At 50.9% G+C, this 9,990-nt stretch overlaps 3 protein-coding genes across 3 annotated transcripts; 1 reads left to right on the top strand and 2 right to left on the bottom strand.

The window, feature by feature from the left end:
• Nucleotides 1–439: 439 nt before the first annotated feature.
• EAH_00015240 (translation initiation factor SUI1 domain-containing protein, putative) lies at nucleotides 440–2,019 on the bottom strand (the record flags this gene model as incomplete). The annotated part of the gene is made up of 5 exons (XM_013391203.1): nucleotides 440–526; nucleotides 727–830; nucleotides 940–1,015; nucleotides 1,283–1,557; nucleotides 1,755–2,019. 5 exons carry the CDS (start codon nucleotides 2,017–2,019, stop codon nucleotides 440–442), a joined length of 807 nt encoding a protein of 268 aa, XP_013246657.1.
• A 1,173-nt stretch (nucleotides 2,020–3,192) lies between these two features.
• EAH_00015230 (TLD domain-containing protein, putative) lies at nucleotides 3,193–7,381 on the top strand (the record flags this gene model as incomplete). Its single annotated transcript, XM_013391202.1, has 8 exons — nucleotides 3,193–3,324; nucleotides 3,472–3,947; nucleotides 4,168–4,915; nucleotides 5,123–5,198; nucleotides 5,764–5,866; nucleotides 6,458–6,570; nucleotides 6,809–7,131; nucleotides 7,262–7,381. The coding sequence occupies 8 exons, from the start codon at nucleotides 3,193–3,195 to the stop codon at nucleotides 7,379–7,381; spliced, it is 2,091 nt and encodes a 696-aa protein (XP_013246656.1).
• A 1,275-nt stretch (nucleotides 7,382–8,656) lies between these two features.
• Nucleotides 8,657–9,728, bottom strand: EAH_00015220 (ribosomal protein L35, putative; the record flags this gene model as incomplete). The annotated part of the gene is made up of 3 exons (XM_013391201.1): nucleotides 8,657–8,711; nucleotides 8,900–9,213; nucleotides 9,726–9,728. 3 exons carry the CDS (start codon nucleotides 9,726–9,728, stop codon nucleotides 8,657–8,659), a joined length of 372 nt encoding a protein of 123 aa, XP_013246655.1.
• Between the last annotated feature and the right edge of the window lie 262 nt (nucleotides 9,729–9,990).

Below are 9,990 nucleotides of genomic sequence, written 5' to 3'. Positions count from 1 at the left end.
ACAGCGAGTGCTCTGCAGGTTCAATCTACACCGAGAATGTGCTTCCACCTCACTGGGTAGAAAAATGTGCTAGGCTAATTATATCAGTCGCAGCCTTAGTCTAACGATGCACACGCAGCATGATGCATCCCCGTTGACTTAGTGCTACATTCAACTGATGCCAATACTTTGTTCCTGCTACAGAGCTGAAGCACCCTTGCTTGCAAATTAAGCCGGGCCGTTCTACCCGTGAACTTACATAGTCCGTGCCTCCCCTTCCGCGGCGGCTTCAAGCTGCCATCAGTTGACGGGACACAGGAGTCCCACGGGTGCATGTTCAGAGGCAAGAGTTTTGGAGTCGATGTGATAATCAATCAACGAGCTCCCACAAACCCCCGAAAGGAAATGAATGCAAATGCACCTGGACTGTATAGAAGCGGTAGTGAAGACTCTCACACAATTACTTTTCAGCAAGGAAGACAATTTTGTCTTCGGGTATGTCGAAATTTTTGAGGAGGAAAGCGGCTATGGTCTCCTCAACGTCCCCCTGATGACGAAATAACACAAACAAGCCGAATACGTATGTGCTTCAAACCAACACCACACTGCACTGATGTTCTTTACCACAACAAGCCCGACGTTATTTACATCGCTAAGGTGGCTGAGGGTGATCGAAATAATGTTCGTAGGCTGGAGGGAAAAATAACAGTCCCAACGCATCTGCATGCGCCTGCACTACAGACCTACTTGAATTTCGACAAACGGCATTTGGCCAGGCTGCCCTTTTTGAAATGAAGATCCACAAGCAAAATGCTTGCTCGCAAGTTTCGCTGCCTGTTCCTGTTTGACGCCTGCGGCACAGAATATATTCCGCAAGATGTTCCCTTTTTAAGTCAGCGAACCACAAACTGCTTTGTTCGTCGCTCATATCTTTTGTACGACCCAGGCTTGTGAACGCACCGAAGTGTTCAAGGCCCCACACGTTCGTCGCGCACTTCCCTCTTCGCTTTGCTTGTTTCTGGACAGTCACAACTTTCTGCGAAGCAGCGACAACGACAGAAAGAATGCGCTCCTATATGTATGTGCAACAGCGAAAGTATCAGTGAGAGCGGGAGTGCAAACTGTTGCTCATCGCTTCCGGTGTTCCTCCTATCTCAGCACATGAAGCACCTGAGTTCTAAAGGTTCACTGGGACAAAGAAAACACATCCTGCCCGTAAAATCTCTGCTGGAACAGGATTTATAGGAAGAACTTATATTCACAGACCTTAATATAATGACATACTCGAACACCTAAAGCTCACAGATATGCCATATCCTCTATATGCAACTTTGCTACCCACTGACTCCATTCCTTCAACAAGCAGCTGACGGCTCACCGGTTTTGCGCCATCCTTCTTCCCTGCGCCCCGCTTTGCATCGCTTATGACGGCCTTCTCCTCTAGCTCGTTTGAAAGTTGCTGCTCGTGCTCCTTCTGCTGCAACGCCGACGCTTGGCTGCTGGGGTCTTCCTGCGCGTCGGGTTGCTTTGCACAGGCGGCTCCCGAGTACTCGCAGTATTCAAACGGCATGCCGCAGGCTGTTCATGAGATGAGGCCACGCAGCGGACACATGTAGTATCAGGCATTCAGTTGGTATGCTTATGCTGTTTTCTGGGGCTGATGAAGAAGGAATTCCGGTTTCACGGACTCTGTACACTTCAGGGGGTGGCATTGCAGTTTAGGAACAGCAGCAGCATCTACCGCGTGCAATCTTTGCGTTCTAATGACAGCTTACTTGGACAATATTCAACTTTGCACGGACCCGTCATCGGGGGCTGCTGGTCGTGTTCCCAGCTGTCGCTAGAGCGGTCCGCGCAGTGCATGTCCAGGTTTGTGGGCACCTCGGCAGGAGCAGTATCCGTGGGCGTGGCTGCACTAGCCATTCCCGGCTGTTTATCTACCTGCTGTTTCTGCTGCATTAGCAGCTTTCTCCTCGCACGGTTGCTCAACTCCAGCATCTCGCTACCGCTTCCACTGTCGTCGCTGTTGTGAACGTCCATTGTCTTAATGGTAGGTTACGCCGACAACAAAGCAAACCGCCATGCTAAGAAGACAAAGTCGAACTGTCTGATGGCTTTCGAGCGCTCATCGCAATTATTATACTTTGGGCTTGTTTAAGATGCCCCCGCCGTTGCAGCAGCCGCGCCTGTGCATGCTCGCTCGTCAGCTCGGTTTTCGGAAACCCGTGGGAAAACCTCTATTCAATTTTTGCCACATTAGCATCATAAACACTAGGGAATTGTTGCAAATTAAACCTCACGAATGATTTGCAGCGTAAAGCAGCCCGAGCTCCCACCCAGGCAACTAACCCCCTGAACTCCCCGCCCGCCTTTTGGCCGCCCGTGGTTGTTCAATCGGAGAACACCATTGTAGCGTATTAGTCTTCTGTATTCACAACAAAAGAGACGGTTTTATTTTTTCCAACGAACTGTGTGTGAGCTATTAAGCAAAGTCTGTTTCGTCCTTCGGACGCTCTCTGTCACTTGAGATTGCTTGAGTTTGCTCTCCAACTTTCACAGGCAAGCAGCTGCTGCCCACCGAGCCGGTGCTTCGGGCCACCGGATCTAATGGTTTGTAGGCACATTTCCCACATTTTTGTATTCGTTGCTGTTTCAGTGTTTATCGACGTTATAAGCAGGTGTTTGTGGCTTTCGGCCTTGTGCGGCATCCGCCTGAAACCCGAACGACCGGGCACACACAAGCTTCAGGTGCCCAGCTGCGCCGCGGCGGGCGAGGAGGATTTGGCTTGCTTTTACCCTTTAGGCTTCGAAAAACAACCTTTACTTGTACACCCTCGCAATTGCGGAAGGAGGAACACATGCAACCGGGGGAACGATACGTGCACAGGGCAACTTCGGCGACTGGCTGGCTATCTCACTCACCACCGCTCTTGCAAAACGAACCTACCCAGTTGAAGGACAGGCGAAGCCCTGGGCTTCTGCTCAATTTGGTACGGCCGGTTGGAGTCCGTGTGTCAGAGTCAGTTGCAGCTGTTCAGAGAGCCGATGCTGGCGCTCGGCTGGTGGGTTAGAACAACGCCCAGGCTACGAACTGGTACAAGGACACGGCGACACATGGAAACAGCTGCGGGAACTCCTGTGAAGTGACTCTCTAGAAGGGAATTGCGTCTTTTCACACCAATAAGGCCTGCCTCTACCAGAAAGACCGAGAAGATGGGAGATGCGGCGAGTCGCTTCACCTCTCCTGCACCACTCAATCCGCAGAAGCTGACGCCTAAGCAGCTGCAGCAGCTCTTGAGCCACTTTGGTCTTAATGAGGTGAGGCATATTTTTCAAATGGTTAAGGTAGGCAGAATTTGCCTACTGTGGTAGCGCTGTACTGCCACTTTGCCTACTACGGTGGCGCTCTGCTGTCACTTGCGTAGGTGCAAATGCGCTGTGCAGATGTCTCTTCCGCGTGTTTTTCGTGTGTTTGTTTTTGTCTGGACACAGCTTTCTCCGTCCAAGGCGCGTATATCTTTGCTTGGCTTCGTCCGAGCATTCCCTGGGGTGCTGCAGGGGCATGCAATGCTGCTGCTGCCGACGTTAAAGGAGATAGCGCGGCAGCAGCAGACGCACCCTCACGCCCACGGGCTCTCCTTTGCGATTCTGAGCAGCAGCAGTTTGGCTCCTGACAGCGGTGGCAGCGTATCTACAAGCATCATGGGCGGCCGCTGCGCAAATAAGAATAAGAAGCAGGTGGAGGCCTTAAAGACGGCCAACAGCATCACATTGCAGGAGGTCGTTGACTGCATTTCTTCTTGCTGCTCGGGTGAAGCCCCAGAAACGGAAGTGCTGCTCACGGAAAGGATGCTGGGGAGGATTGCAAGGAGCTTCGAAACCCTATCCTTCTCTGCAGAGGAGTACGAACACGTGCGGCAATCGCTTGAGTCCATTGGGGGCCTCTGCATCGACCCCAGGCTGGCAAGGTAATAAATTGTACACACATCGTCATCATCTTCATCATCGTCATTGTCGTGGAGTCTGTGCTTTGCTTTCGGATGAGTCGACAACAAACATTCATTTACTTGGCTGCCTGCTGCAGCTGATTTTGGTTAAGATCCTACTTGCTGCTTGCAGGTGCGAACGCATGGCAATGCTTGCCTCATTTGTTCACTGTCGTCTGCGTTTTGTGTTTTTTTTGTTCAGAAAAGCGTCGATTCATCGCAGTGCAAGTGGTAGCGTCAGCAGCGGCAGCAGCCGTCGCAGCGTAACATATGTTTCTCTGGGGTGCAGCACTCGCGCTTGCTTCTCGTTGATGCAGATGCTGCAGTACGGTTACTTAGAATTGATCTACTTGCTGAACCCGAACAGTCTTATCTTTCAAGACAAAGTGGCACGCACCACAAGCGGCCTGAGCTGCAACCAAGCACAAGAGCGCCAGACAAAGGGAGTAACAGCTCGAGGCGTGCATACGTCTTCAGCGTGGGACACGGTACCAGCCCTCACCTTAGTGTTCCCCAAAGAGTTGAACTTCACCTTCGCGGTTCGAGCCATGGCTGCTGCCTTTGCGGAGGCAGCAGCACCCACCAGCATCCATGCAGCCACCCCCACTGCAGCTGCAGTTGCTGCAGCAGCCGTAGCAGTCACACAGATGGGAGCGCCTCTGAACAACACCAACAGTAACAGCAGCGCCGTAATGCGCAGGGGAGCCAGCAGCACGGAGCTCGCCGCCCAGGCTTCAGGCGCCGTTCTGCATGCAAGCTCTGGCACAATCGGCAGCGGGGGTTTGCGCAATGAAGTATTTGCTGTTCTCTCGTGGATCAGGGCTGCCTTGCCGGTTCTCCCCTCTCTTTGTACTCTCGGAGTAGCAGCACACCTTCTGGGGGACTCTGTCTTTGACGGGCAGCCACAGCCAGAGAGGAACGATTCCAGCTTGGCCGATGTACAGTATACAGTGAGCCAATAACGTCATGACCTGTTGCCTTTGCCTTGACTCCTTGCTTCACTGGGACGCGACGTTTTATCTATCATTCCATTGTCCGCTCTGTTTACAAAGGCCCTGCTATGACTCTAGCAACAGATGCAAGTGATGCCAGTGGACTTCTTCTTGCAATGTTGTTCTTTGGAGGTTTCACTCGTCCGTGGTTACTGCATTTGCCAGTCAAATGAATGCTTCTGTATAGTTGTGGTGTGCCTCTGCAGGTGTATGCACCGCGGCGCCGCCAAGAGAGTCGATCGTGTGTGCGCGATTCAACGACTGGGCGGGGGAGAGGCGACGGGGGCGCAGCGATCGGGCAGCCGAAGTCACCGGCGTGGAAGCGAAGCCCCAGTGCAGAGGCGATTTCTGAACAAACGAAAGGATGGCATGGACAGGGCCCCCTCGATGCACGCAGCAAATGCTTCACTGACGAACACGCATTCGTGGTAGGGGACCCAGGGAATGCTTCCTGCGATGGGGAGGCGAGGAGGAGGGACGCATGCGTTCTTCGCACTTTTCAGCTCTTACTTAACCTGTTTGTTCCTGGTCCCTCTGAATGCGGGTTGCGTTCTCAGCTTCGCATGGCTTCGACCTTGTTCCCGTTTCCCCCTAAGGCACCGTGGACATGCCTATACGCGTCGTGGAAGCATGGCAAGCCTCGATTCATTCCATCAATATTTAATTTTTACCGTTGGAACAAATATACCCATTTAATTTAGCATGTTAGTGTCTTGTTTGGCGTGGTTGCATGGTGCGGTGTAGCAACGGCTACAGCAGGGCAGGCTGATGCTTGTTTTGGCGTTGTGTTTGTGGCTTGGGTTCAGGAACCAGCTTTAGCAGACTCTGTGCAAATTGCTTCTTTTACTCTGCTCCCATGGTGGCCGTCGTCAAGACGGAAGAAGGCCAGGTGCTAGGCGCGATCATTTCGTGGTGAACTCAGCAACATGCTTCCTCAGTTTTTTTGCTCTGTTTACTTCAGACTCCTCACAGATTCGTCGCAGTGTACATTGTAGTCGTAGTTCGCACGGCATTGCAGTCGTTAAGGCTGATTTTGCTTGTATAAAGAAATGCATTAATTATTTGTTAACGCGATTATTCAGTTCATTTATGTAAAATCTATGCCCTTCTCAGTGAATTAAAAGAAGGTGGACACAACTTTTTCGGCGACGCGAACACCTGCCTTTTCTCACTGGAGCCACAACTCAACATCCTCCGGTTCGTCGAACTGCTGCCTTTTCGCTTTTCCTTACAAGCTCTATGAATGAACTTTAGGCGCTGCGTTGTTTCTGAAGAAGTGCTGTGAACGAACTCAAGACGCTGTGTTCTTTCTTAAGTGTTGCGAGCAAGATTTTAGACGTTGTGTTGTTTCCAAACACGTGCGGTGAACGAGTTCAAGGTATTCGGTTGGCTCTTATCAACTGTTTATGAACGAGCTCGTGATGAAGGTGAATAATTGCAACCTTGATTGTCGTCCCGTGTTTATCTGACTCATGCGCCGTTCTGTGTTTCTGTTTTCAGAACGAGCGGCCTGGGAAGGAACTTTATTTATTTGAACACCAAAAACAAATTTCACCCAATCGGTCTGGGCTTCGGCGGCCAAGTTGGTGCTTTCCGCTTTTGGATTGGCGATGGTGCGTTCAAGAATTTGAATTTGTTTCAGAATTTGGATGTGCTGTTGAATTTTCATTCGTTTGAAAACTTGAGCTGGTAGGATTTGTGTTTGGTTTTGCATTGTTTGATATCAGCTGCCTTAGTATTTGTTGCAAAGACTCTGCTGTAGCTGTTGTGTATTAATGATTGAAGTAAATTCTTTTTCTGATCAACAGCTACTTTTTTCGTTTCTGTTTTGGTTTCTTTTCCGTTCTGCAGAGATGAAGGACTGTTACATTACGAAGAGCGATTGCACGTACTCGCCAGGTCGGATGCTGCAGACGATGAACGAGCCGATTCCCCAGGGCTCCGAGACCCTCGATAACGTTGCTGCCTTAACAACAGCATTGGATGGAGCTGCTGCAGCCGCCTCAAGTGCATCAAAGCCGAAGGCAGAAGCTGCTGTTACACTTCCAAGTGTAGAAGAAACCCTCTCCGCCAATTTTCTGTGTCCTATTCATGTCAAGGAACTTGAAATCTGGGGGACGGGAGACGCCAGTGTTCTGGAACAACAGCGCGCACTCTTGAAACAACAAGATCAGGTATATTAACAGATGCCGTGGTATACAGAAAGCACCGCCACGATCCTTGAGCTCGAATACAAGCATAGGCTGGTTGCCTACAGTGCCTATAGCTGTTTTTTCGTATGTGTTGTTTCTTTGGGATCTGCAGCTGCGACAAGAACGGCGGCAAGTAGACAAGGGTCGGCTATTGGACAGCAGCTTCGACCGCGAGTTTCTTTTAGGTGGCACCTTCAGTCGCGCGAAGGGCCCCGAAGCGCCGTCTGTATAGGGCGTTAATTTTTATTCAGTAACTACCCGCACCGTGGTCTGCCCGACAGTCAGTCGGGGCGGCTGGCTTTGGTGTGGTGTGGACAATTTATGTGCGTTGAGGAAAAACACCTAAATCCTCTGCATGCACTGCGCATGGTAATTAGTACTTTGGCTAAATGCAAGGAGGCTGCGTCTGCATTTGCACTGCACTGTACTTTGCGTGTTGTTGAAGAGCAGCGCCCAGAGGCGCTGATGCAGTTAGCAGATGGGCGAGAACAACTGACAGCATCGCCTCTCGCTACATGCACGCATCTCAGCTCCTCTATCTGCCTTTGGGCTCCGCTGATTAATAACTTTTAAGCACCAGCCAGCTGCTCGCCGGTGTGGGTGTGAGGCTGCTGCCTTCCGTCGTCAAATGTGTATTATTTAGCATTGAGTAGCACCCTTTTCTGTATACAGCGTCAACAACAACATTGCGAGCTATGCATGCGTGCATGCACGCGCTTCGTTCGTCCATCTTTTAAGCCGGAATGCGAGGGAGTCCGCAGTTGGCGTGCCACGAACACTAAGCCTCATTTCTTTCTCACTGCTGATACGTGTTAGTCAGCAGGAGGCACAGCATGCACGATCAATCCGCCGCCGCATTGCATGCATAGGACATGCATAGGGACCTTTTGCATCTCTGTGTTCTCTCTCGTAGGACAGGCAGCCGCCTTCTCACATCATTGCGTCACCTGAGACGCCCTCCTTTGCTTCTCTCCGTCGCTGCCGTTGGCAGACTTTGGCTGTCAAAACGTAAACCGAAGCGGCAACCATGGCTCTCCATGGTGCTTCCGCACATGCAGGCTGTGAGCATCTATATACGTGTATGTGCCCCTATTATCTGCCCTCTGGAACATCAAAAAGCTTCTAGTGCCTCCGTACTTTCCATATGAATTCATAGTAAACAGCCGACTGCTGTAAAGGGTCTGCACTAACTAATCTATCGAATGCACTCTGCATTAGCATTTGGGAACCCCCCTCTAAATATTTTTGGATTTATTGTCCTTCGTTCGCAAAATCAGAAACGCCGCAAACGCCCACACGACCTCTTGCCCTGCTAGGACTACGGTGCATCATATGGGTCGGACGGGCATTTTTGCGTTGAAGTGTTGCACGCAGGCTTAGGGGCTGGATTATATATATATATATATATATATATACCAACCGGCCACCTCACGCATGCTGCCTCTAACCCCTCGAACAGACAACACGCGCAGCGGCGTGCTGCTGCTGAGGGGCTTCACCGATGGATTTAAGCTAGCAGCGCGTACTTCCTTCGAGGGACATTCTGTACTCTCTTTGTCTTCCTGCGGCGAAATCACAGACAAGAGGTGCAAAGCAGATGGTTGCGTGTCTGTCGTACATCTGAGATGCTTGTATAGAGGCTAAGCATAAATGCATTCATAAGAATAAGCAAGCACAGGTACATGCGGAAGAAGAAGCCAAACAAAAAAAGAATACATTGTTATGTCGGTCATGCGGCGAGAAGCCTCACCGCACAGTCATTTTTCTGCGTTGAGCCAGCGTCAGTCGTTGCCTAATGGCACGTGTTTTCTTAAATCTAAGGTCCTTGGGCTTGTGCTTTTGACCCTGAAAGAACTTCTTCGCCTCTTCCCTCCTCTTCTGGTTGTACACCGTCAGTATGCGGGCGATGCCTTTGCGCACTCGGGTGATTTTTGCGAGACGCGATGAGACGGCGCCCGTCACCTTTGCAACTCGGAGATGGGAGAGCTCCTTCTTCAAGCTCTCCAGCTGCTTCTGAAGGTCCTTAGGGGCCTTCTGCCTCAGCTCGTGTGCTGTTATACCAACCTGCACCAACAGAAGCAGCAGTTGCAGCGCATTCCACACGAACGATTGCAACAACACCGTAGGCAAACGCATAAGACACAACGAACAAACCAACTTATAACAGAACCAGAAGACTAACAAGCGGAAATCAGGAAGCGAAAAGGGCGCAGGGGGTCAGCCCCCACACTGGTGAGACCGGGATTTGTAGCGCTTCCCACGCCCCCATCTAGAGATATACGGATGAAGTGCAAGCGAATCACCAAGCTGACTAACAAAGGCTACAGCTTATAGAGGATGTTCAAACACAAAAACAACGCAGCAGAATCGGCCTCCGCTGCAAACCCGTAGCAGCTATCAACGAACTGAATGTGAGACGACGACAAAGCCCGTTGTGCCTTACGGAGGCAAATTCCATCGGAATGCAAAAAACATATTCCCTTACACGAGGGTACGAAACAAAGTCTTATGACATTGGAGATGCAAGCATAATTCGTTGTGCTTATTGCCTGTCTGCTGCTGCTGTTGCTGCTCACCATCTTGACGTGTGGGGAATAACCGAGACGGGCTGAGGTTTACTTAATATTCTTTCGCCCCTTTATAATGCAGTTCTTCAGCGCACAGCATACAACAAAGGCAAAATTCGATGCTCCCGCACGCAAACGAGGCGAGCTGCAGCCCCACCGAACCCGCATGGCCTACCTTGCCAACAACCTTTACCCCGCAGTGGAAGCCTTTGTTGTATGCTTGATGATGTGCTTCTGCAGTGTTCTCCCTCCGCTTGAGATCGAAATAACCCAA

The sequence above is a fragment of the Eimeria acervulina genome, genomic scaffold (assembly GCF_000499425.1).
Source record: "Eimeria acervulina Houghton genomic scaffold, Eah_scaff91, whole genome shotgun sequence".
Classification (NCBI taxonomy): Eukaryota; Apicomplexa; class Conoidasida; order Eucoccidiorida; family Eimeriidae; genus Eimeria; species Eimeria acervulina.
The sequence above is the reverse complement of the archived record's forward strand: the minus strand, read 5'-3'. Positions and strand labels throughout refer to the sequence as shown.